The sequence below is a fragment of the Miscanthus floridulus genome, chromosome 11 (assembly GCF_019320115.1).
Source record: "Miscanthus floridulus cultivar M001 chromosome 11, ASM1932011v1, whole genome shotgun sequence".
NCBI lineage: Eukaryota > Viridiplantae > Streptophyta > Magnoliopsida > Poales > Poaceae > Miscanthus > Miscanthus floridulus.
Genome location: NC_089590.1, coordinates 93,487,991 through 93,512,954, shown reverse-complemented (window position 1 = coordinate 93,512,954; position 24,964 = coordinate 93,487,991). Strand labels below are relative to the sequence as shown.

General features: G+C 43.2%; 5 protein-coding genes across 5 annotated transcripts; 2 read left to right on the top strand and 3 right to left on the bottom strand.

The window, feature by feature from the left end:
* Positions 1 to 310: 310 nt before the first annotated feature.
* Positions 311 to 3,485, bottom strand: LOC136493972 (uncharacterized). The gene is made up of 4 exons (XM_066490102.1): positions 2,797 to 3,485; positions 2,613 to 2,692; positions 2,419 to 2,516; positions 311 to 842 (listed from the first exon to the last, which is right to left on the bottom strand). Exons 1-4 carry the CDS (start codon positions 2,984 to 2,986, stop codon positions 686 to 688), a joined length of 525 nt encoding a protein of 174 aa, XP_066346199.1. The 5' UTR covers positions 2,987 to 3,485; the 3' UTR covers positions 311 to 685.
* Positions 3,486 to 3,879: 394 nt separating this feature from the next.
* On the bottom strand, positions 3,880 to 7,515 carry LOC136492645 (26S proteasome non-ATPase regulatory subunit 7 homolog A-like). Its single transcript, XM_066488634.1, has 10 exons — positions 7,167 to 7,515; positions 6,825 to 6,917; positions 6,653 to 6,734; positions 5,849 to 5,945; positions 5,698 to 5,773; positions 5,249 to 5,307; positions 5,042 to 5,164; positions 4,644 to 4,701; positions 4,456 to 4,541; positions 3,880 to 4,291 (listed from the first exon to the last, which is right to left on the bottom strand). The coding sequence occupies exons 1-10, from the start codon at positions 7,351 to 7,353 to the stop codon at positions 4,220 to 4,222; spliced, it is 933 nt and encodes a 310-aa protein (XP_066344731.1). The 5' UTR covers positions 7,354 to 7,515; the 3' UTR covers positions 3,880 to 4,219.
* A 45-nt stretch (positions 7,516 to 7,560) lies between these two features.
* Positions 7,561 to 10,401, top strand: LOC136492646 (mediator of RNA polymerase II transcription subunit 7a-like). Its single transcript, XM_066488635.1, has 6 exons — positions 7,561 to 7,861; positions 8,629 to 8,773; positions 8,853 to 8,922; positions 9,133 to 9,299; positions 9,386 to 9,459; positions 10,093 to 10,401. Exons 2-6 carry the CDS (start codon positions 8,630 to 8,632, stop codon positions 10,157 to 10,159), a joined length of 522 nt encoding a protein of 173 aa, XP_066344732.1. The 5' UTR covers positions 7,561 to 7,861; position 8,629; the 3' UTR covers positions 10,160 to 10,401.
* Positions 10,402 to 12,179: 1,778 nt separating this feature from the next.
* On the top strand, positions 12,180 to 19,852 carry LOC136492643 (uncharacterized). Its single transcript, XM_066488631.1, has 14 exons — positions 12,180 to 12,604; positions 13,042 to 13,084; positions 13,949 to 14,215; positions 14,299 to 14,391; positions 14,973 to 15,328; positions 15,408 to 15,557; positions 15,648 to 15,842; positions 16,418 to 16,492; positions 16,610 to 16,673; positions 16,744 to 17,025; positions 17,099 to 17,888; positions 17,972 to 18,028; positions 18,655 to 18,723; positions 19,307 to 19,852. The coding sequence occupies exons 1-14, from the start codon at positions 12,248 to 12,250 to the stop codon at positions 19,347 to 19,349; spliced, it is 2,841 nt and encodes a 946-aa protein (XP_066344728.1). The 5' UTR covers positions 12,180 to 12,247; the 3' UTR covers positions 19,350 to 19,852.
* A 310-nt stretch (positions 19,853 to 20,162) lies between these two features.
* LOC136492644 (molybdopterin biosynthesis protein CNX1-like) lies at positions 20,163 to 24,624 on the bottom strand. Its single transcript, XM_066488632.1, has 13 exons — positions 24,371 to 24,624; positions 24,114 to 24,240; positions 23,909 to 24,039; positions 23,575 to 23,676; positions 23,409 to 23,492; positions 23,081 to 23,308; positions 22,652 to 22,839; positions 22,461 to 22,565; positions 22,039 to 22,362; positions 21,485 to 21,642; positions 21,284 to 21,390; positions 20,985 to 21,041; positions 20,163 to 20,880 (listed from the first exon to the last, which is right to left on the bottom strand). Exons 1-13 carry the CDS (start codon positions 24,524 to 24,526, stop codon positions 20,665 to 20,667), a joined length of 1,983 nt encoding a protein of 660 aa, XP_066344729.1. The 5' UTR covers positions 24,527 to 24,624; the 3' UTR covers positions 20,163 to 20,664.
* Between the last annotated feature and the right edge of the window lie 340 nt (positions 24,625 to 24,964).

The window sequence follows — 24,964 nt, the reverse complement described above, 5'->3', positions numbered from 1 at the left end:
TTATGATGGTGCCTACCTCTGCATGACCAAGTTTAGTCTGCCTAAGTTCCAAAAAAAAAGTTTAGTCTGCCTCGGTGATTCCCCTCGTTTTCTGACGTGCCTGCTCAGTGCTCATCCTGTAATTCGATGCTATTGTGCTCGCATGCATTTTCCTGGAATGGTTTCTACTTAAGCATTTATAATGTGATCTTATGGCATAGCATGGTTCAGAAAATTCCATCAGCGTCACAAATGATATCATAACAAAAAAGAAAAGCAAGGTGGAGGTGGTGGGGTGGGGGGTAACAGAATTGTGTCCGACACATGCAGAAAGACATCGCAATTGACAAAATCAATAGTTATATGAAACGTACAATATTTATGTTCTTTGCATAAAGATTACACACAAGAGACCATAAATTTACATGTCAGTGGCTCAGAGCATAGCCAACAAGCATATGCAGCTTGATGCCAGAAAGAACTACTTGGTTTCAGTGTACAAAAGCACACTCTGCAGACTTTCAATCTCGCCGGAGTTGCAAAACGGATCCAAGCCACGCATGATGCATCATCTGACAAACTCGTGGAGCTATTTTGTACCAGACATTGCAACTGGACATGAGCTAATTGATCTGTGAAGGAATCATAAAGGAATACTCCTTGCAATTACCTAACCTAAATCCTGTTAGAAGCTATAACTGCAAAGCTAAACTTGGAATTCTAAATCTACTTCTGATGTTTGAGAGAGACTACTGCCTTTTGATTCTTGCATCTCCACCTCAACAGTAATCACTTGTTTTGACTTGCCATTTTCTGTCTCCATCCGTCTTAGCTTTTCTTTCTGTATGGCATGTAGCTCGTATCTACAAAAAGTAGAATGTGATGTTGTCAATAACAAACGGTAGCTGGTATAGAAAAAGATAATATCATACATCAGCAGGAGGTAAAATCTATATGGTAATGTAATTGCTCATTAAATAGCAACAGTTCAGTTCTCAATTAATATATTTGCACATTCCGTGCAAAGGCTGCAGAGAAACTAGCAGTACTAATTTTGGTCAATGGGTTGACAATTATGTCAGTTTCAATCCTCAAACATCTCAACTTTTTTGCTTGGAAAAAAACTTAATGTGATCTTCCTATACATAGCTTCACTGCTTATTCTCCAGGGAACATACAAACTATATTTCAGCCTAAACAGGAAAGCCCACTATTTCGTGAGGTTATCTATAAAAAAAAGGGCAAACCCAGTGCCGGAGGCTCCCACATGAGTGGGGTCTGGGGAAGGGATAAACCGAGACAAGCCTTTCCCCCGCAAAATCTGCGGAGAGGCTGCTTCGAACCCACGACCTGGTGACTCAGTGAGACATCTCTCACCACTGAAATAGCAAGTGATCTTCCCAGTAGTAAGAGTTTCTTGAGGTTATCTATGCAGTGGAGATTTATTCCATGTGATCTTCCCAGCAGTAAGAGTTTCTACCCTAAAGAACAATCACCTTGTGATATTCCATGATAGCAAGTATATAATAAAATTAGGATAGTAAGTGGATATAGCAGGAAGAAGCAACTTGTTGCATATAATGTTTGTGTTTATAGAAAAGTCCCAATTTTCAATCCTCTAACTTTTGAATCATTAGCTTGTCTACAAAGCTTCATGTCAAGACACTCCTACATGCTTCAATAGAATATTATTAAGGTTAAGGGAACTTATAAATTGCATTTTATTAGCCTAAACAGGAGAGCCCACTAGCTTTTACAGTTATCTATGTAGTAAAAAATGCGTTCCATCTTCCGAGCAGAAGTTTGCATATCAAAGAATAATCACCTTCCAGCATTTCGTAATGAAGCAGAGTAATAAAAGCATAGCAAGTAGTCATAGCATGAAGAAGCATAATGCCAATGAATTGAATGTTGCTGTTAATGGATAAGTTCAATTTTCAGTATGATCATCAGTCCCAATTTCCGAATATGCAGATTTACTTTACATCTGAAATGAGACAAGATTCATTTTGTTTGTGTACAAGGACAGCAGAATACTATATCCACACTGCAGATACCATAATCCATATATAAGAACTCAACCAGGGGCGGATCCAGGGCCCGGGCTGCCCGGGCTGCAGCCCGGGGTGAGTCCATGTAGCCCCTTTAACATATGTGATGTTTAGCCTAAAAACTATAATCTTAATTAGACAAAAGGAGGCCTAGGAAGCAAGATCAGACTGTTTTGAACGTGAATCAGCAGCTCAGCCCGGGGCGCAGCCCCGTTCTGGATCCGCCCCTGAACTCAACTGATTGTAACCAAAGTGAGATGCTAATTTCGAAGTTAACTCCTGTTGCTAATTTCGTTCATTAATCAACGACTGACAAACTGCGAGAACAATTGAACTTCACAACAGAAGCATCACACACGCATGGAACACTATTAAGACAAGATCTTACGGTGAGATGTAACTCTTGGCGAGCAGGAAGTATATCCTCCAGAAGTGCTTATCCTTCATGTGCCGAGGGCACAGATCGTACCGAATCTTGGCGAGTTCCTGCACGCGAAGCACACAGGTACAGCTCACGCTTCACAACCTTTCACGGATGGGCAGAATTAAGCAGGGAGACGAGATCCGCGGGAAACCACCAACCTTAGCTTTGGACAGCACGAGCACGGCGTGCCGCTCCTGCCAGCTGGTGAGGTCGCCGGCGGCCGCCTCCGTGGAGCCTCCTGCGATCAGCGCAGAAGAGTATCAGGATCTAGCCGGATCGAGTAGGGCAGCAGAGTCGGTGGGAGGGGAGGGCATGGGGTGGGGGAACGGAATCATTGGTTGCCTTGGAGCTGGAGGGCGGCGGCCTTGAAGGCGTCGGGCGAGAGCGTCCGGAGGAAGTCGAGGAGCTGCGGGGTCACGCCCAGCTCCTTGTCCTCCGCGGCCGTGGCGGCGGACTTGCTTGCGCCACTGCCGCCGGCCCCGCCGCCGTTCCCACGGCGGCGAAACGGCCATGAGAAAGCGGCGAAGGCCATGGCGCTGTCAGTTGACACGCTGATCCTGTTCTCCCTCTCCGCGGCAGAGCTAACCAAACCGGCAGACCCACGGATTCCCGTTGGATACCTCGGCAGAGAGGAACTGATCCCGTAAGCCCGTTATATTATTTCTATTTCTATTTAGGCCCGTCCGATTGAGGTCAAATTAGACGTATAATCCAAGGCGATACGTATTCAGCATCTCCACATATCGTTATGAACTCTAGTCCTATACCGGTTATAGTTGAGTTTGAATTTTACCCTTCTAAGGCTCTTTTTGAAACACAAGAATACAAAAAGAATGGAAAAAGACAAATAAATAAGATAGAGTGAAAAGCATCTGAAATCCAAAACTGAGAAATATCTAAAGTTTGTTGTTTGGATCGTAGGAACATACGTTCCTTCGAATTGGACTAGATGTTTTATTTCTTGTATAAAATGCACATGGCATTGTTGCCTCCCGAAGGAAGCCAAACTCAAAATTCCTCTATTCCAAACATTATCACACGACCCTTTAAAGAAGTGAAAGACATTAAAATTCCTGTAAGAAAACTTTGTTCCAAACAAGTCTTATTCTATACTCCCTTATACTAAAAAATAAAGTCGTTTTGGACAAGCCTTGGGTCAAACGTTGAGAATATAAATCATAAATAACTTTTAAGTTGTTGAGTTTAGAAATGTAAAAACCATATGTATAGATTTGTCTTGAAAAATACTTTCACAAAAATTTACATATATCACTTTTTGATAAATATCTTTATAAAAAATAAGTAGTCAAGGTTACCATATCACTGTACAAAACGACTTCATTTTTTAGAATGGATGGAGTACTAGGTGGATAACTAGACAAAACATGCCCACTTACATGTTTACCTATCAACAGCATAAGTTCAGATGGTTAATATTTAAGACTTGCTACAAATCAATCATTGACGTGATGAATTGCATGACGTACAACAGGTTCGCTACAAATCAATCACAAGAAACGAAAGTCTACATCTTGAAACATGATGCACCAGATGAAATAGCACCGAGATCTACAGAAAACTTGAGGTATGATCTAAAGTTCATACAATGTAATTGGTTTCTCTTGCCGTTGACCTTATCATACATGAAATAAACACCAAAATGTCCATTCAAGGTCAAGACAATTGGTTCGAGCACGACCGTGCTAACATGTCATCACAAGTTTCGTCCCTTTTCTTGGCCGCCAATCAGTGATCAAAAGGATGTTTAGCTCCCGGCAGCAGTAGGAATGGCGGTTGGTTTCGAATCCTCGGCCTTCTCGTGCTCCTTGTTTAGCATCTGGAATCACAGCAATTAACAGACAAGATTTCATGCCCACAGCAAAATTGAGTAATTCCATTACAAGTGATCAATGTCACAAAGATGTCAATCTATCTACAAGGAAATACAAGGAATGCATACAGGGACTGAAACAGCATCAGAAGCAGATAGAAACAACCAACCTTATTGTTGATCAAATTGTGAAGCGCAATGACGCTCCGGATCAGAGAAGACAGGTATATCACCAACATCATGTCGTTTGTTTTCACTGCACAAAAGAAAGGGGACATTAGGCTGCTGCAATAAGGATTCCGTGAATATGAAAAGATCAGGTCAGTTATGTTAAATCAGAAGAAAGATGCAAGATTACCTGCGAAGGCTTTAATTAGCTCATTTATGTTCAGATTTGGAAGGAGATTAAAGACATCCTGCAAAAAGAACACATAATGAATATAATCTACAATCTCTTCTGAAGCAGAATTTCATGACAGAATTAAAAATCAATGCTGTACATAATGAAAAAACTTAAAACATAACTACGTGTAAAAAAATAACTGTTCTCAAGGGATCAATTTGTACCAAAATACAAAGAAAAAGTTGATATCAACCAAAAATATACTGAACCTTTACTCATCTTACGTGTTCAATTCCGATAGCTAATTGCAATACTACTGAGACTAAGAAAGCTAGTATATTTCAGCATTTACTGTTTAGTTCATTCAATTCCAATGAAAGTAATACATGACAAATTGCAAGAGGGATACAAACCTGCAAATGGTACAAAATTTCATGATTCAGTGGGAGCTTCCCGTCAATTACAAGATCCAAATAGCTTCGGATCTCCATAAGCCTTGCATCGAGTCCCTTCAAGGCTGCAAGCTTGCTAGTGACCTTAATTGACAAAGGAAAGGGATATTTAGGGTGCGCCTTGAATAGAACAATACACAATCAGAAAATCCATTCATGACATATTACCTCTGTAGCAAGTGTGCTTATTGTTGTGTCCTTTACATCCCTTAGAAGGTGCTCAACTCCTGAAGATAGTACAAGGCATATCAGTAAACAAACCGTCACAGCGCAAATTCTATTAATATTTCTTGGTAACTATTTTTGTTCCTCAAAATGAAACTAGCCTATTGGAGGAGTCTAAGTGATGACATTGAGAATAGGGTCTGAATAATAAATTGAACATAATTATTTTGTTGCTCAAAATGATTAAGGTGCCCAAATACTGATGATAGCACAAAACATGACTCAACCATCATAGTGAGAACTCTAATATTCATACATAATTATTTTGTTGCTCAAAATGAAGGCAACAATTGGTGGACCCCTAATGATAACATTTGAAAATACCATCGGGATAATAAAATCTACATAACTTTTTGTTGATGTAAATGCAGTATCAGATCAACAAGTCTTACCAATTTCCTCAACTTCATGAGCAGCAATTTCTGAAGGAACATGGACAAATACCTTCTGACTTTTCTGAGTAGCATTCTGTAAAGGACAAAAAGCAAATTAAACACTGAGCAAGCAAGTGAAACATTCCAGCATCTCAGCCCCGAGATATACCTCTTTGACCTCCTCCACAGCATAGTATGCTTTGGTGGGTATCCCCAGCTCCTTGGGTTGAACATCAATAATCACCAGCACAGGATTAGGAACATAACTGCAAATTGGAGAGCAAGAATTCAAATAAACAGCTGTGAGAAGCGCCACAGGCAATACAGGATGAGCACCCAGTGACCAAGCTAGCAGAATTAACATTATATAGAAAATATAATTCTTTGATCAACATATCCAACATCCCTAGAGAAGGACAAAGAAAATGAAATGTAGAGGAAAAAAGACATCTTAAGTTCCCAAACCATCAGAAAGTATTGATGGCTCTTGCTCATGATTTAGGTTGACCCAACAAGATTATTCTTTTACAGAAGTATGTGGAGAAGAAATAAAGATGAAGAAATTGACTCTGGTGGAAATACTAACACTTGACTGTTCTCTCCATACATTTTCTTTTCCCAGCAATATACATTACAAGTACTAGGACGGTAAACATAGAATTTTAAAGCAAAATTCATGAGAAAATGTATTGGCTATGCAGTTCTGGATCAAGAATCTCTAGTGTGAGCAAATGTTTTGAGCACAGAGAAAAACAGAAATACGTCTGCAACCATGTATCACTAACAGTAGGTGAAACATAGTCAAATAGCTTGTGGAAGGTAATCTACATATGACAACACTTAAAAAATCATCCTAAGTTGAGTGGAAAGTTACACACTCGTCTATAACTTAGGACAGTACCTACAAAATTGTAACACGAGTTCAGAAGAACAATCATAAGAGGACATAACTTCACATGCAGATTCACAATACCTGTTGAATAACGCATGAACATCCAAGTCGTTCTCCCTTAGTTTTGGGCCAGTGCTGTACCAGCCAACAACATGCTCCTTGGCTGCACCACAAACAATTCATGCTCATAAGGGCAACAGAATCGATAGCACCAAGCGGGCCCAACAAGTTTTGAGAATTTCGATAAGCATACCATTAATCCTCTTGAACATGGAGAACATGGACTCATGGTAATTGTGGTCTAGGAACCAGATCCTAGGATCCTTGTCATCCTCCTCAAACGGCACTACAAAAAAAATCAAGTAGCGGATTCAGCAAGTAACCCCCGGGACAACATCACAGATCTAATCAGTCACGCATGAGCAGCATGGGCAATCCACGTCAATAGATCTAACTGCATCTACACCAGCAGCCGATTCAGCGAAACCCTAAACAGCACAACAGCCCCCTCCGTGACCGGAAGCGTGCACCCTGAGCGGCGCAAACCCTAGCGACGGACAGAGAAACAGGAGGCGGGGGTTGTTGGGAGGTTTACCGGCGTAGGAGTTGGTGACGTCGACGGAGCCGCGGGATGAGGTGCCGAGGAGGACGCCGACGACGCGCTTGCGGGTGTCGCGGGCGACGCGGTTGTAGTGGTCGACGATGCTGAGCAGTACCAGGGGGTGCACCACCACCCGCTCCAGCGTCCGCCCCGACAGCTGCGCCGCCTTCACCACGTCCATCTCGCCGGAACCCTAGCGGCGACCACGGATCTGCGGCGCGCGGTCTCGCTCCTCCTCGGAGCCGGGTGGTGTGATTGGGGAGGGGGGTGCGTGTCGTTGCTGCTGCTGCGGGCTGCGGCGGCCGCCTCTGTGTGCGCTTGTGCTTTGCTTCCCCTGTTCCTTTTTCTTTTTCTTTCTTGCGGGAGCGGAAGGTCGGGATCGCTTTTGAATAACGACTTGGGGCGAGGGGTGGAGGCGTAAAAGGACTCGGCCTTCTGCTGTGACCGCGGCCCGATTAAAAGCGGACGGCCGAGACCGTCTGGGCGGATCCGTATTGGGCCGGCCCATCAGAGCACGATCACCCTCCCCAACTGTTTCTCTGTCCTGCCCCGTTCCTTTCCGCATCCGCATCGGCGTGTCTCCGTCCTACCCGGCGGCGGCGCTCCCCTTCCCGGCGGTGCCGGTACAGCAGGCGAGGAATCCGAGCAGTTGATCTCCTACTCGTCCGTGTACTTGTAGATAGAGTCAGGTATTTCTTCCTTCCTCACTCTCGCCCCGCTGGCCTGCTCTTTGTGCCCAGCCCTAGCCTCAGTCGAATTGATCCCCGCATTGGTCAAATTGTTGTCTTCTGGTATCTTGGTTGGAGAAGAGTAGTGATGTATTTGGGTGTTATATTATGTTCCGAGACTTAGGAAAGTGATTCTGATCTCATTTCTTTGTTCATAAAGATTCTGATCTCATTTCCTTTGTTCAAATTGTTGTATGGTGGTAGGTAAGGACTGTGAAGTGAGTTGATTGGAATGTTTGTGTTTCTACACCGTGACTAGTTGAGATATACATGTCTTGCAAAGAAATTTTGATCCCATGTGTGTTCTATATTTCTCGGGTAACTAGTCACTGGTCATGTTTTAGATCGGGAAGTTACCTTTGCATTTTTTTTACTTGGATAAATGAATTGTAATTGGAGTAAGTGCTCGACTATGCTGTGTTTTGTGATATGTGGTATTATGCTGCAGCTGAAATTAGAAATTTGAGTAGCATTAGCATGTGGATTTCTCCATACTTACTTTTAGTCATCATTATGTAAATTTTAAAATGGAGGCAATTTTGCAAAAAAAAAATGTTTCCCCGTCATTTCACTTTGAGTCATATATCATAAAATTTCATTTGATTCACTGGGTTTAAGTAAACTAAAACCAAACATAGGAATTATACAACTTCGCCTCTGAGTGGTTGTCATTTGACTTGACAGCTCAATCTCTATACTGATATCTGGTTTTGCGTTGCATATTGCAGGATGGCAATGGCCACATCATCATCGTACCCTCCACCTCCTCCATTTTACCGACTGTACAAAAATTTTGAGCAGGATCCCTCATCCGCACCAGAACCTCCACCGCCAATTGATGGACCATTCAAAGCCTTGGGTGTTGATTACACAGTATGTTTTATCATACTGCCTGTGCTAATCTGCTATTGATTACGTTAAACTGATTCTGGTTCACCTCTTTGGTATCCAGGGAGATGTTCTGATTCCAAGCTTGGAGAGTCATAATGTCCGTCAGCTTTATCCAAAGGGCCCCAATATTGGTACGTTGGTTCTTGAGAAATAGATATGTTTGTCTATATGTGCATACATAACTCAATTCTTTGTGATTGTTAAAGTTAAAACTTTTTATTAGTAGACACTAGCTGAAAGTTTTATATACGAAATAAGTTGTTGTACATTTACTTTTGAGGACTTGATGAGTTGTCTTTGATTTAATGAGCTGACTCTTTGGAAATTTTGTTAAATTTTAGACTTCAAGAAGGAGCTAAGGACCCTCAACAGAGAGCTTCAATTGCATATTTTGGAGCTGGCAGATATTTTAGTTGAGAGACCATCTCAATATGCTCGTAGGGTAGAAGATATTACACTCATATTCAAGAACTTACATCATCTTCTCAATTCCCTACGACCTCATCAGGTTTGAACCTCAGATTTTGTTCCATGTGGTGTATTTTTCTGCTATTCTTCAAAAATGTACTTACATTCTTTAATATCTTTTATTAGGCAAGAGCCACATTGATTCACATGCTTGAGAGCCAAATTCAGCACCGCAAGGAAGCAATTGAAGATATAAAGCAGTGAGTGACTAGTCTTTATTCAGCTTGGCTGCATAAGTTTGGGATTTCCATCTAATGTAGTTTATAAAAAAAAGGGTAGACCTCTGAACTAAAAAGGTATTCATCAGTATTAAGTCAATCCCGCACAACACTCCAGTATATGCTGAAGCTGTTATATATGTTTCATCAATATTTATATATTCTTACCAAGAGTTGGGAAAATGGGTTGTGTGTCTGGATATGCTTCCTTATTGTACACAACTGTTGCAAAATTCTTTTAGTTTTACCACTGCGTTACAGCTTTGGCATAGTATAGATGACGTGGACTATAGTCATCCTTCACAGTTTATGATATCATCAAAAGGACCATTTAACTACTGCTTGCTGCCCTGATTCACAACATATAGTGTAGATCAAGAGATGGTTAGCTGATATTTTTTATAAAAAAGGTTGTATAATACATGCTATTCTATGAAGTCGACCTCTGCTACCATGCATACAAATTTTGTACAGTATCCTGTATGCTTGCTTTATTCTCGCGATTCGTCTTTAGAAACACGGTAACTAGTCGCTTGCTTGCACGTCGGTTTTATTGTAAATTGTGACTGCATAAATGTTTGTCTTCTAATGCCCCTGAGTATTTTCTTACTTCAGGAGGAGAGAGGAAGCGCAAAAGCTGCTTGGGGAATCACTGCTTATCTTGGATGGAAGTCAAAACTAACTAGGCTGACGCCAAGTTAGCTGGTTCGAGACCGAATCTTCTATGAGTTAAGAGCGTGTTAGTAGAGACAACGTAGACATGGTGTTGAGATATGTCTGGATTGTTGTGGTATCATCTGTTGTGGCTTGTGGTATTTCCAGCTTTGATAACTGAATTTCTTACTTCCATGGTCGATGTTAGCAAACTCCGGCTACTTAATGCTCAACTGTGATTTTCACGTAAATGCTTCGTACCTTTTCTCAGCTGCATGTTGGATTACATTGTTGTGGAAGTGTAGATTGCAAGATTGATGATGCCTCGTGGTTAGCTTAATTGAAAGGTTGTTATATGCTATTTAACAAAAGGAAGATTTTTCGTCTTAGTTTTGTTATTAGATAGAATTTGTCGATCAATCAATATACTTTTTAAAGTTTGAATTTCTAAAGTCCCCAAATAAATTACCTTATGAAAATATATTCTATGGTAAATCTAATGATACAAATTTGATGCCATAAATCTTAACATTTTTTTCTAGAAATTTGGTCAAAGTTAAAAAAGTTTGAAATCTATTTATTCAGAGAAAGAAGTAGTATATAAGTGTCGACTCTTGTGATGTCTGGGAATTGGAATGCGTGAAACAAGTCGTTCCTCTCGCACGTTTGCAGCTGGGCCGGTTCCCAAGGTCGCTACCAGCAGGCAAGCCCAAATCGTGTACAATACAGGCCCACCTGAGCAAAACCAAACCGATCCAGCTCAGGAGTCACGAGTCAGGAGTCAGGACACAGGACGAAAGGAGAAAAATCCAGGAGATTTAACTTTTTACCATTATAACAATCGACACCTCCTTAGATCTCATTTTAATGGCTGGCAATACGAATTTGGCACGTAACGAAGAGAAGAGATACAGAATTGCCACTTTTACACTCGTGGCACGCTAGCGCGTCAGTCCAGGTGGGATCCGAGGCAGCATGGGGTGGCAAATGACCGCGGCTGCCCCTGCCCTCTGCTGCGTCATGGCCGGGGCGAGCTCCCCATGGCCATCGACGCCGAGCTCGCCATGGCAACTAGGGCCGAGCTCACCGGGGCAGTCTGCGTCGCTCCCCATGGCCGCCAGGGCCGAGCTCGCCCGCGATAGTGCTGCGCTCGCAATGGCCGCCAGGACCGAGCTCGCCCGCGACAGTGCCGGGGACGAGCTCGTCGGGGCAGCCTGCGTCGGGGGACGAGCTCGCCATGACCGGGCCGAGCTCGCCCGCGCCCGTGCTACTCTCGCCATGGCCGCCAGGACCGAGCTCGCTCGCGCCTTGGACACTGGGGCTGGCCTCGCTGGGGCAGTCTGTGCCGGGGACGAGCTCGTCGGGGCAGCCGGGGCCGAGCTCGCCCACGGTCGTGCTACTCTCGCCATGGCCGCCAGGACCGAGCTCGCTCGCGCCTTGGACACTGGGGCTGACCTCGCTGGGGCAGTTTGTGCCGGGGATGAGCTTGTCGGGGCAGCCTGCGTCGGGGGACGAGCTCGCCATGACTGGGGCCGAGCTCCCCATGGCCACCGGCGTCGAGCTCACCATGGGCGCCGGGGCCGAGCTCGCCCGCGGCCGTGCTGCGCTCGCCATGGCCGCCAGGTCCGAGCTCGCCCCTCCCCCATGGCTGGAGCTCGAGTAGAGGCCGTGCTCGCCTCTGCCAAGGCCTTGCGTGTGCGTACAGCACGAGTAGAGCTCGCCCTCGTCGTCGGTGCCGAGCACGCCCGCACCGGCAAGCTCCCGTTCGGGTCCCGAGCGGCCACTATGTCCACCATCGTCTTCTTTTTTTTTTTTTTGAGAATGCAGGGGATTTTAAGGAAGAAGACGAAAGAGAGGGCAGGGGCAGCCGCGGTCATTTGCCACTCCCATGCTACCTCGGATCCCATCTGGACTGACGCGCTGGCATACCACGAGTGCAAAAGTGGCAATTATCTCCTTCCTTTATTGTGTGCTAAATTCGTATCGCCAGCCGTTAAAGTGAGGAGGTGCCATTGTTATAATAGTAAAAAGTTAATTCTCCCGAAAAATCCACCTCCCCCTCCCCACAGGCCCCAAGCCCAAGCCTCTCCGCCTCCGCCTCCGCCAGTACGCCTCCATGGACGCGTACCAGCACCAGCGACGCTTCACCGGCGCCGGCGATGCACCGCCGCCGCCACCTCACCCCTCCCACCCGAGTGCCCACTGGTACCCGGCGCCCCCACCTCCGTACCCTCCTGCCCACCCCGGACACCCCTACCCTCCGCAGCACCACCACCAGTGGGGCCCGCCCCCCGACCTGCAGCACCAGAACCATCCGCCGCCGCCGCAGCAGCAGCCCTACGCGTACCAACCGCCACCCCCGCCCATGGCGATGCAGCAGCAGCCGCCCCCGCCGCCTGGGAACCCCTGGCCCCCTCATCACGGCGCCGGACAGCACCCGCCGCCTAGCTACCCTCCTCCGCCGCCTGGGCAGGTACGTTGGGTTTACCCTTGTATGCGTTTCGAATGGCTAGCGATGCATTGGCGTCCTTTTGGGGGGCAATATGTAGCTGGTTTTGCACTAGGGTTTGTGAGTAGGTGTGGCTTTGTGTGTTAGGTTAATGGGAAGGGGGTTTCACTTCTAGTGCTCAGCACAATGGGCGTGTGGTAATTCGGATGTAAGCTTATGTTTCCATACAATTCAATCATGGTATGGCTTAATGGCTGGGCACAGTTTGGCATTGATATGATTGTACACAACGGTAGATGGAATGATTTTGCTATCAGCCTTTCAATTTTCCGCGGCTTTACCGGTTACTATTGATGTGGATCTAAACTTTTCTTCTTTGAGTGAGGTGACCTTCATTTGCTTGTTTGCTCTAAACTTTCATGGAACATAAAGTTCAATGCTGGGTGTTGCTTATTTTGCAGGCTTGGACCAATCACTCATGGGCTCAGAATCATGGATACCAAGGTTTGCCAATATTATATGAACCTCTGCTTCTTTCATATATAATTTTGCAAATCACATTGAGTTTAGTTTATAATAACCATGACGTCATTGCTTGTATTTATACTGAATTACTGATACACTATGTTGTGGCATTTCTACTAAACATCCTATGACCTATCCTAACGCTTATGGATATGGGAGTTTTTTTGGCTAAAGGTTATATTATACACGCATTTCAACCTTGTTCGTGAAAACACAAGTTCTCAATAGGTTCTGGCTACTGTATAACACATTACTGAAGCTGCAAATATATATCCATCATGGCCATGTTAATACTGGTTGTTATTAAAGTTTAGTCTTAGTTGGAAATTTCTTTGCACCACTTGATTGGTGTGCTACCGCTATTTGTGATGTATTAGTGACTGCGCATGAGATGTTTCCTTTAAAATTATTAAGCCTAACACATTTACTGTCATGTAATCCCCTTTCTGTATAATATTCTGTTGAGAACTATTTGTTGATAAATCAATATTAATTGATTGGTTTTGCGTATTCTCGACATCACTTTTATTTTCTTAGCACTTATGAGTGCTTTCTTACATAATCGGTTATTGGTAATTTTTGGTGCGATACTTTGTTTTTACTAAAGTAAAATGTTTTCTTGTTCATCAATGGACCAGTTGTTCATTTGGGAGCCTTTGTCGTTAAATCCATTTAGGCTACTCTCAATGAAATATAAACTTTATTAAACATAGCATAAGATTTACTATAGTACAATCAACTTTAGAGAGACTTTTGAAGCAGAATAAATCTCTTTCACCAATAAATCAATTGTTAGTTATGATGATAGTTTCTCTATTTCCTTAAAAATAAAAAAAATGGAAGGTCATGGCAATGAGGAAGATTGGGCTACAAAGGCTAAGGCATGGGTTGCTGCTAAATCTGTCACGGGAAACCACCAGATTCAACAGCATGCCATATCCACAAGTAGAACTGAAGGTCATCATAATGGTTACCATGATCAGTATCAGCAACCAGCTGGTCTGCAAACAGAAGTTACAGAACCTTTGCACCCACCAGTAGCTCAATCAAGTAATGATCATGTGCCGTTTCCAATGACAGGTCAACAGAGAGAAACAAACCATTTATTAGGTAAAGTATCTTATTGCCCTTGATCTATATATTTTACTTGTGGGTGTGTAAGTTTCAGAACGGAGCTGAAGATTATATTGCAGATAGAGGTCCAATGGTGTCTCCAGCAAAGAACTTTGGTTCATTTCCGTCCACCTATGAGCAGGAGGTATCTTATAATTATTCTTCTGCTCCAGGTATGCCTTGCTTGGCAATTTAATTTGTTTGTGCAGCCTGAATAATAATAGGCTGGTTACTCTTGGGTATGTTGCCAGATTCAATTGTGGAAAGACTTTAAATCTAGGGCATCATTTATTTTAGAATAGAAAGTCTGGTACACTTAACCTATCTCTGTGATACTTAGTTAGCAGTACCTATTGTGAGTACTCATTACGTCCCATTTGAAGCACCATTGGTTATATCTATTGTGTTTGCCTCTATCAAATGGAGGAGGGAAGACACATATTAGTGGTTAAATGTATTGAGATGTTGACGAATCTCTTCATTACTGACACATATTAGTCCTTAATGCTGAAAATAAGAAAAAAATTCACTGGTGCAATATAGTTCATTAATGGTGTTCTTTTACTGTAAAATAAAGGGCAGAAATGTACATTTCTTTAAATGATCACTTCTACAATGTATTTGAGCATTCATCCTTTTCTTCTATATAGAGTTGAACTCATTTGTTTGTCTTACATAAACTACAATGCTCATGATGAGTAATATTTTTTGTAAAGAAAATTCTGACTTTGACTTTACCATGTAATAATAATAGGTAATGGGAATAATATGCTTCAATATCCAAACTCTCAAGCACAGTCATTTCCAACCACCTCGCCTGTTCAAGGTGGATTCCCACAGGCTCCCCCTAGTATGCCTGTTGTTCCCTTGGCAGAACAGCCTCCTTTTGGGCATGAAAAACAGCCAGTTGATCCAAGTGACCAACCTTTGGAATTTAACAGTAGGAAAGCTCCTGATTTAGCAGTACATATAAATGTCAATTCCAATATCCCAGCTGCTCCAACACTAGCATCTAATCATGATGTAGCTGCAACATCTACACATTCATGGGCTCCGTCTGCTACAGTAGGGTTCCTGCCTCGAGCTCCTGTGCCACCACAAACAGCACAGGTTTGTACACCTGTTTGAATTATTGACTTATTCTGTTAAGTCCCCTTACACGAGCTATTATACTCTTTTGAACCTACAGATGGATCCTTCTGTGCATGTTGCACCACTTTTTGGAGCAGCATCTAGTTCTAGTTATGTCCCACCTGCAGCATTTGGTGTTGGTAGTGTAACAGAAGTGTTCCCTACAGATCCAAACACTCCTTTTAGTGTTGCAGAAAAATCAAAGAAAGTATGCCTCCACTTTTTCCTGCTATGTGCTTCCTTTCCCAATTTTTTCAATTGTTTAACTTTGAACTGTTCCTGTTGCATTCTGTACCAGCATCCAGTACCTAACTGGCTTCGGGAGGAACTTTTAAAGAAAAAATCGGCACCACTGAGTGCTTCAGCGCAATACTCAGAAAACTTAAATTCCATGGAAGCTAATGATGCAGAACAAACAATAGGAAGACCTGACCAAAGTGACAGCAAAAGTAATGATTCGGCTAAATCCACTGAAGACGATGAAGATGATGAGGTGCCATTTGCTATTTTAATTACAGCTCTTAACTGTCACACTATTGATACTGTCTTTGTATGTTGCATACGAGATCAACCAAATAGCATCCTTCCAGTTTATATTCGAGGACATGAGGAGAGGTTAACACGCCCAAGTTAGTAATCTTAATAGTGTGTGCATGTGTTGGGGCCTGGGGGGGACTCTAAACTCTAAATGAAGATACGGAAAAAATTTAATATCATTGTTAATAGTAGTCAACTAGCTTTCTAGATAATATCAGCAGGTAGGACTATTGGACTAGAGCTGGAGGCTTGCTTTAAAAAACCTATATTGAGGGCATGTAAACTCTTGTTATACAGTGACTCATTTATGTCGTACAGAGATGCTGTGTCCATATGCCAGTTATTGGAAAACCTATCATGAGCAACAGCACTGATTGAAACAAGAATAAACTTTGCTATTTTCTTGCATTGCAGAATAAGTAGAACATGTCGTTGAACAGCATGTTGACATTTTTTTCCTGGACATTTTCAACTTGAGTATCAACATGGTCCTTATTTAAATCATTATGCTCATACATAAATCATTTGCAGGATGAAATTGAAGCAGCTCGAATGGCAGCGATCAACAAGGAAATTAAGCGTGTGTTGACTGAAGTCCTTTTGAAGGTTTTATTCTTTACTTGATCATCATGTTTACTGTTTACATTATTGTATGTATCTGTCCAAGAGGTGCAAGGTTATTTCTGAGTGTTCGATTTCTTACCCTTTTTTCATCACTGGCAGGTTACTGATGATCTTTTTGATGAGATCGCAACAAAAGTTCTGAATGAAGATGACTCTGCTGAATGTGAGTGAATTTGGATGAATTATAATATTAAATAGACATTTTACTTTGCTGACTATTGTCGCTGGTGCAGCCAATGAACCCACTGGTGTTTTCGGATCAAAGGAGCCTGGTCTGGGAGGATCAAGAACCAAGACCTCGGCTAAAGTTGTTCTCCCTGCTAAGTCAACCAATAGCACTGATCATAAAGATAGTGCTGGGTTAAGCTCCCCTAAAGGTGCTCTTGTTGGCCTGGCTAATTATGATTCAGATGATGATGATGGCGATGACGACAATGCTGACGCTGATGGCAAGGATAAGATACCAATATCAAATTTATCTTCTAAAGCTAATGCTGGTGCTGTAAATATTGAAGGTAAGCTGCAACCAAATACTCACGTCGTATTGCTTTCCAGAATTATTAACTTAGATGCATGATACAATTTTAGGTGATAAAAGCACTCTTGGAAAGAGAAATGGGAATCATAATGAACAGAATTCTTCACTTGGAAGTGCTCCATCAGGGGAAGATCTTAAATCTAATAACCAAAACTTCCGAAGGAGTGCAAATGCAGATCCTGAACAAAAGCATATTCGTGATACAGAGAATGGAGAGTTTCGTTTCAAGGCCAAAACTCATACTGAGTCAAAGGGTGCAGTTGACAGAATGGATGAGAAGGCACATAGGTATGCAGAGGTAGATATCCAAAACAGAAAAACCTCTTCTGGCAATAATGCTGAAAAGCACAATGATTTGGAAAGCAGTCACAGGCATTTAGAAAAAAGCAGCAAAGAAGACTTTGTTAATGAGGTGAAGACCGATCATACAAAAGAACTCGAATATTCTAGAGCAGAAAAATATAACAACGATGACAAATACAGCATGTATGGAAGTATTGACAAAAGGAGTAGCTTCAAGGAGGGAAAAGGTTCTGGTAGGGCTGCAAAGCATGAATCCGATACAAGGGAGCCACATTCCAGAGGTAACTCTAAGCATGATGGTGCAAAGGGAGATCGGAAGGATTTTCCAATGGATAGAGAGAGACACAGAGATACTACTGAGAGAAGAGGGGGAAAAGGAAAATATGAAAACGACGACATATCCAGGCAGATGACAAGTCATAACAACAGAAGTTCACGGTCACGATCACCGAGGGGGAGAAGTCGTACTAGAAAGGAGAGCTCACATGTTCGAGGGAGTGTTTCGAGTGACGAGCCTTCTGATAGTGTGAAAAAGAGGTACCATCACTCATAACGATATTTCGCATGTATTAGTTTCACTCCTGTTCTGGTGAGTAGTTCATTACCATTTTCTGCTGCAGAAAGTATCATTCCCATAGAACCAGCATGTCACCTTCACCCCCAAAATCTAGAAACAGGTACCCTATTCATGCCCTTTCTCTATAATACTATGCTAGGAATTATTCTTGGATTGAGAGAATTTTGAATTTAGATAGCCCTAGTATTCATACAGATAAATATGTTTATGGTTGGCATAAGTTGTTCTAGTCAGCTAGATTAAAAGAATACATCACTAGCTTTTTTATGCTTTTTATTATGAATAGAGCGATCCATTCTAGATGTTCTTGTCTTCAGCTCTACTCATTAAAGAATGGGGTTCATGTTCATGTTAAGGTGGTAACTGGTAATGCGGGTTTCTGCTATATACTCCCTCCGTTCCAAATTATAAGGTCGTTTTGACTTTTTTGGTTCATCCATTTTGCTATGTATGTAGACATATTATTTTATCTAGATGCATAGCAAAATAGATGTACCAAAAAAGTCAAAGCGGCTTATAATTTGGAACGGAGGGAGTACTAATTTGAACGCACTGCTCTTCTTTATTGGATATGCGATGGCAAGTTGTTGAATCACATAGAAATTGTTTATTGTACACTTTGTGAATTTGATATGAGCATGCAGGTATCTTCTGTGTGAAGAAACATCAGGTTCATATACCTCTTATCCTTAAACTTACCCATTTAGTATTATGTTTCATCTCTAGACGAATTTCGCGGTCTCCACATAGCAAGCATTCTCACCGCAGGCATTCGCCTTATTCATCTGCTGACAGGTAAGAGATTAATCAGTTATTCCTTCGCCATTATACTATTACTTGTGCTGATGGTTCATCATGAGTTTCTATTTGCTTTCAGATTTAGGATAGAAATTAGATTAGCTATCAATCTTGCTGTGGCTGGTTATGGGAAATTAGCTTAGCTGCAAACAAAACAAGTAGTAAGGAATTTAAGAATAAAATCGAATCTTAGGTATCTTGACAGCACATTTCTATAAAAAAACATTGTTCCGATCTTACTAGGAACCTTGTTTATGAAATGTGATATTTTATAGTAATCCCAGAACTTCCGTGTCATCTTGAGAAATCATAGACATTTTCTGCACAATTTGTCCTGGGTAAGCTCAAAATTGCACATCGTAAATTTTGTAGCCTGCAGGAAAATTTTCAGTTCAGTTGTTTTAGATTCAACTGTACTTATCTTGGACTCTTGGGTATTCTGGACGGAAACTGCTGATTTCTTCAAATCTGGGATCCTCAATTGTCTGCACCAGCTGATTCCTTTAAATCTGGAATCCTCTATTTGTTGGCGAACTTGTACAGTAACTGAGTTACACTTAACTGTGTCTACTCATTGCAGGAAGAGGCGGTCGAGATCGAGAACTCAGGTCAAAAGGAGATAGAAGACATGGACATTATGCCTAGGCATTCCTCTGAAATAACCGAAGACAGCCTCCAGGGCACTAAGGCAGCCATACGTCTCCAGCATCTGATCTAGCATACACCATCTGATTCTCTGTTTCGTTGGCCTACCCAGCAGCTACCCTTCCTTTGTCGATGCGAGAGATCCGATCTGTGAAACCCACGAGGTCATACTATAAAGCTATAGCATTCCAATCCTGCAACTTCTCCCGCCTGCGCTGGACATCCATCTCAACAGTCAACAGCAACATCACAGCTTTGGGATATGTCTCTTCTCCTTCACCTCGTGCTAAAATATAGTATTGCGCAACCTGTTTGGCGGACTGAAGCTCGGCTAGATCAAGGCGGTCTTGTTCTGAATTCAGGGCCAGCCAGCATTTCTCACGAACTTACACTTGCTGAAACAGTGGCTTGTACATTTTTAGGATGTTTGGTTTGAATGATCACTATATTCTAGATAAGGTCATTGAGTCCATTCCTGAAATTTGGTAAAATAGCTCCATTCCTCGTATTAGTACTAATTATTACCTTGTGATGAATGGGGTAATGATGGATCAACTCATTCCATTTCATAAAAAAAAAAGAGTAAAGAGTAAGAAAATAGTAGACTAACTCATTCCTTAAACCAATCATCCTATTTATGTCTAAATCAATTCCCGTTCTCTGAATATTTCTTTCTAGCAAGGTAAGGCTGTTATGGCAAGACGCCACACGAATTGCCGCCATGAAAAGGAAAAGAAACCGCGCGCAGCAACAGGTGAAACCGTGAAGGCAAAACATCAACGGCCAGTCAATGAAACTGGAACCATATTGTACATTATTTGGAGCGCAGTGAAAGAAGTTCGCGATCAACAGCTAGTTTTCAAGCTGGACTCCAGCATCTTCATATAACATCACGACAAACAAGATCAAAACTTCACATCAAGCTGGACGGGGTGCCTGGAGCACGGAGGAACAGCGGAAGTATCATCTTTTCCCCACTCTAATGGGTATCTCAGTCGATCAGGGCCCTGAGACGGTCTCCAACAACCGCGACCTAAAATATAAGACTCATTAGTCATTGGATAGCGCTACAGACAAATGGTTCAATACTTATTTTTTTGTCTTCTCCAACAAGACCCAAAAGACAATCATTTCTGCAAATGGGTTTCCAGAAGAGAGGATACTCAGATTTAGGTTATGCTTCTCATAGCATCCAAAATGAGTCTTCCATATAAATACTCTATTGGAGACTATAGATATTGTGTTGGAGATCTATTTTAGGTTTAGGTTCCGCAATGGGTCTCGGAGACAGCCTCAGGGATCGCACGAGCACCCCCTGCCACTACCAGCTGATGCGGCTCTGAAGCTCCGCTCCCACTGGTCCACAGGCGCTGCGGTGGCGTGTGGGGTGTGACGAGGGTGCTTCTCCCTCTTGTCACCCTTGATCTGTTTCAGGGCGTGCTTGAGCGCCGGGAGGAGTGCTTCCAGGCACTCCGCCACAGCATTTGGGTTGCCAGGCATGTTGATTATCTGGAAAACATTACAGACACCCATGATCAGCGATTAGGAGGTCCAGATGCAAGAAATTGACCAATACCTTTTTTTGTTGTTGTTGTGAGAGTATTAGTACGTACAAGTGTCGATCCTCTGATTCCAGCTGTGGCCCGGGATAGCATTGCGAATGGTGTAACCTGCGCCACAAAGAACAGTTCAGAGCAAGTACAGATAATAAGATCTCATTACAAGCGAAGTTCACCAGAGAACGATTAACTATAATGTTTCTTAAGAATTTGAAACATTCAACTGTAATGGATAACTGTTTCAATTTGTATGGCTAGCTTTTATCAGTCATTCATCCGTGCAAACATTCAGCTCGTGATCTAAAAATGCAAAACATTCAGCATATGTAAGATGTAACAGATGCCACCATTACCTTCAAACTTTCTTGAAGCATAACAAATGTGAGACCAGGCGCTTCTTTCTGTATCACCGATTTTGTTGCTTCTGGTGTGACATCTCGGGGTGTGAAGCCAGTTCCTCCTGCATGATGTGCATCATCACCAATAAGTAGCTCATGTGAGTAGGAAACAAGTAATGTGCAACACTATTAACCTGAAGAATAAGATCATGTTACCTAATGTCAGAATGAGGTTAACATGGTCAATATCACTCCATTGTACCAGAATGCCCTTGATCTTGTCCACTTCATCAGGAACAACTGCAGTGGCAACCACAGTTGCACCACCCAGTTTTTCTGATGAAGAATTCACTACAGATACAGCTCTTGGGCCACTACAGGTACCATCGAAAGAGAAGAAATAAAACTGGTATAAGTTGCTTTTAACTTCTAAAAATGTGTGGTGTGCACCACAAAGAAGTAGAACGAAATATATACTAATAAACTGCTTTGATCTCTAGAGCAAATAAAAAATATGTGAAATGTGGAGTTGTTACTGGACTTCATCACTATCTTATGTGAAGAAAACCAGTAATCAGACTCTTTCATTTTGCACCATGAAGTGACCCATTTGCAGCTCAAGGCAAATAGGTGTATCAGGGTGCATGCACTTTAAAATTTGGTTCTTTTCGACATACTATAAACATAAATCAAAAGCAATAGTATGGCTATGGCCTATGGCATTTCTATTGGGCATTACGAAGAAAAAGGTGACCAGCTTAGATAAGTACCTCCTATCAGGGCCAACACCTGATGAAACAGTGTCACTTACAGTCAGAATTGCAACTTTAACTTCACCGTCCTGTGAAGATGCAATCTGAGAAACATCTGCAGAGATACTTTTTGCAGATGGACCAAAATGAGATGAATGTGGATTTGAAGGAGAAGGCAGTTTATCTGAAGGAGAAGTTATTATGTCTGAAATAATTATAGCTTGGATTGATGTCCCAGCTGCCAACATCTGTCCAGTCGATGGTACTTCCAGCAGAGCATTAGCCGATTTCATACTAAGGAGGCGGCTACTAGCCTGATGGCCAGTGCTCTCAGCAACAAAACTGCCACAAGCCCATAACAAATAAATGTTAACATTGCCTGGTGTCAAAATACCAAATACATTGTTGTAAAATAGCATGAGTTATAATATAGCTCTTACCCAGGTCGACCAGATCCATCATCAAGCACCCATCTAATTACTGCACGGTGAAACTCTGTACGATGTGGGTCTGCTCTTAAAGGATGTGATAGGCGTACATGCACCCTGTGGATATAGACTTATAAGAAATATGCTGAATAGTGTAAGGTGACAACAAAACTGACAACAATCATAGCAACGAGGATTACTACCTTTGCAGATTAGGATTTGACCAGCCAGAGAGGAGACGAATTGCAGGAACAACAAAAAGATTGAAGCAAACCATACAGCTCACTGGATTTCCAGGCAAACCAAATGCAAGGACTGTTTTAGATGGCTTTGACGTGTCTTGTGTGGTGATCTCAGCGAATGTTAATGGCTTTCCTGGTTTCATCCTGATCTGTATATGATACAAGCAGTGAACTATTAAAATCATTCTGAGAAAGGACAAGGATCACGATGTTGAGTTCAGAAGGATTATTTCTCCAAAGATAACAGGTCTAATAGGTGAGAAGACATGAAAAGAACAAGATCATAAAATGAAATGTTTAATCTGTATCCCTGGCTGTTGATTATGTACTGCCTAATAACTAGATGGTACAGAATAGATCTTTGAAAGCATCAAACGGTTTCAAAGGTACCTTCTCAAAGTGAATTTTACCCATCTTTGCCAGGCAGGGTTTGACAAGATCTCTGTCGCCCATGGAAATACCACCAGAAGTAATGATTATATCAGCATCAGAACGCAAAGCTGCATCCATATGCTCCTTGAGACTTTCTTCAGTGTCTTCTGCAATACCCAGGTCAACCACTTTGCATTTCTGCTGAACAGCAGCAGCTAGAAGCATGGCTCGGTTGGAATCACGAATCTGCAATTTTAGTTTCAAGAAGGGAGGATCAATCATTTCTGAGAATACCAAACGCAAAGAAGAGTGAAGGATGCAAACATCATGGAAGAGCAGAAATAACCTGACCACGACTGAGGGTGGCAGTGGCTGGCTGCACTAGCTCATCCCCTGTGGAGAATACAGCGATGGTTGGTCGAGGGTACACCTGCAATTGCAAATTCAGAATGCTGCATTGCAATTGTTGTTCTTTTGTATAATGAACCACGCTAACTGGAAGTGTAATTCACCTTGACAGTGGTTACACCCACTGTTGCAAGTAGCCCAATTTCTGCAGGACCTATATGCTCGCCAGAGTTAAGCACTATCGAATCCTTCTCTATGTCACATCCCTGTCCGTTATTTGAATTACTAAATCAGCAAGTGCAACTTACATTTAAGCAATGTGCAAAAGCAAGTGAATTCCACAGTAAATTGAACAGTGTCGAGTTCTCTGGAGAAAGAACTGTATACACTGCTGAGCAGGGTGGATGACTGCAGGAAGGTGGTTGCTTCCAACAACGGAATCCTAGCACACTACAGTCAGAAACTCTAGTCACCGTGCAGTGAGCAGACTTTGCATACCACATTGCGGATGTCCTGCCCCTCGGCGGCCCGCGCCAGAATCCTAACCCCCATGGCCCCATCCGCTCCGACGGGGACCTGTTCGGTGTCCTCCACTTGCACGACGGCGTCGGCGCCATCGGGAATCGGCCCTGCGCCAGCAACCACAGTCTATCGCTCAGCCGGCCAGGACACGCAAAGGGACAAGGCGGAGGCGCGGCCTCACCTCCGGTGGTGACGTAGGCGACCGTGCCGGGGGCGACGACCACGCCGAGGGCGTCGTAGCCCGCCCTCGACTCCGTGACCACCGGGTACTCCCCTGGCCCGTCGGCGGCAACGACGGCGTATCCATCCTGAAAGGGGAAGGGGGCCGACGGTTTTCGTCAGTAGTCCGATATCGGCGGAACGGGACGGAACGGACGGCGAAGAGAGGAGGAGGGGTTGCGGATGGGAAGGAAGCAAGGGAAGGCCGTGCGAGCTGACCTTGATGGAGGCGCGGAAGGGAGGGAGCGGGTCGGGCGCGCGGACGTCCTCCGCGAGGACGAGCCCGAGCGCGTCGTGCAGCGGCACGGCGCGCGGCGCCGCGTGGCCCGCCGCCGCGGACAGCACCGCCGCCAGCGCCTCCTCCACCTGCAGCATCTCTCACTCCCTCGTCTCCTTTTTTTTTTCTCTCCTCCTCCGCTTCAATTTCCCACGGCTCGTCCGCCCCGGCGGCGGCGGGCGAGGGCTCTGTGCTCTTTTTAAAATTGAATCGAGGGCTCGCCTGTCGCGTGTAGGTGGTGGAGGAGGGCCAGGGCAGGGCGTTATCTTTTTAGAGCTTTTTACCTGTGTACCATTATAAAAGTTCGAAATGATCTGTGTACCATTGAAATTTTGAAAAGCTCCTCAGTACCCTTGCCCGAAGTTTCTTTTACCTACATGCCACTTTCGTTAGTTTTCCTTGTAACACCAGTTAACGTCCAGCGGAAAAGACGATTTTGCCCTCAGTTATAGAATGCATCAAAATTTTCATTCTTTCCTCAGGTGCCACTGTAACTTCCTGTGATTCAAAAAACTTCACTTTTTTCTCTGTACCAT

Coding starts and splice junctions, on each gene's coding strand:
- LOC136493972 (XM_066490102.1), bottom strand. CDS start 2,986: ATGGCCTTCGCCGCTTTCTCATGGCCGTTTCGCCGCCGTGGGAACGGC. Junction 2,517..2,612: donor TCGTGCTGTCCAAAGCTAAG/GTTGGTGGTTTC, acceptor CTTCGCGTGCAG/GAACTCGCCAAGATTCGGTA. Junction 843..2,418: donor GCCAAGAGTTACATCTCACC/GTAAGATCTTGT, acceptor TACTTTTTGTAG/ATACGAGCTACATGCCATAC.
- LOC136492645 (XM_066488634.1), bottom strand. CDS start 7,353: ATGGACGTGGTGAAGGCGGCGCAGCTGTCGGGGCGGACGCTGGAGCGG. Junction 5,308..5,697: donor TCATGAAGTTGAGGAAATTG/GTAAGACTTGTT, acceptor TACTATCTTCAG/GAGTTGAGCACCTTCTAAGG. Junction 4,542..4,643: donor GCTAATTAAAGCCTTCGCAG/GTAATCTTGCAT, acceptor TCTTTTGTGCAG/TGAAAACAAACGACATGATG.
- LOC136492646 (XM_066488635.1), top strand. CDS start 8,630: ATGGCAATGGCCACATCATCATCGTACCCTCCACCTCCTCCATTTTAC. Junction 8,774..8,852: donor CCTTGGGTGTTGATTACACA/GTATGTTTTATC, acceptor TTTGGTATCCAG/GGAGATGTTCTGATTCCAAG. Junction 8,923..9,132: donor TCCAAAGGGCCCCAATATTG/GTACGTTGGTTC, acceptor GTTAAATTTTAG/ACTTCAAGAAGGAGCTAAGG.
- LOC136492643 (XM_066488631.1), top strand. CDS start 12,248: ATGGACGCGTACCAGCACCAGCGACGCTTCACCGGCGCCGGCGATGCA. Junction 15,558..15,647: donor TTGCAGAAAAATCAAAGAAA/GTATGCCTCCAC, acceptor ATTCTGTACCAG/CATCCAGTACCTAACTGGCT. Junction 15,843..16,417: donor AAGACGATGAAGATGATGAG/GTGCCATTTGCT, acceptor AATCATTTGCAG/GATGAAATTGAAGCAGCTCG.
- LOC136492644 (XM_066488632.1), bottom strand. CDS start 24,526: ATGCTGCAGGTGGAGGAGGCGCTGGCGGCGGTGCTGTCCGCGGCGGCG. Junction 24,241..24,370: donor CCTTCCGCGCCTCCATCAAG/GTCAGCTCGCAC, acceptor TTCCCCTTTCAG/GATGGATACGCCGTCGTTGC. Junction 20,881..20,984: donor GAATCAGAGGATCGACACTT/GTACGTACTAAT, acceptor AATGTTTTCCAG/ATAATCAACATGCCTGGCAA.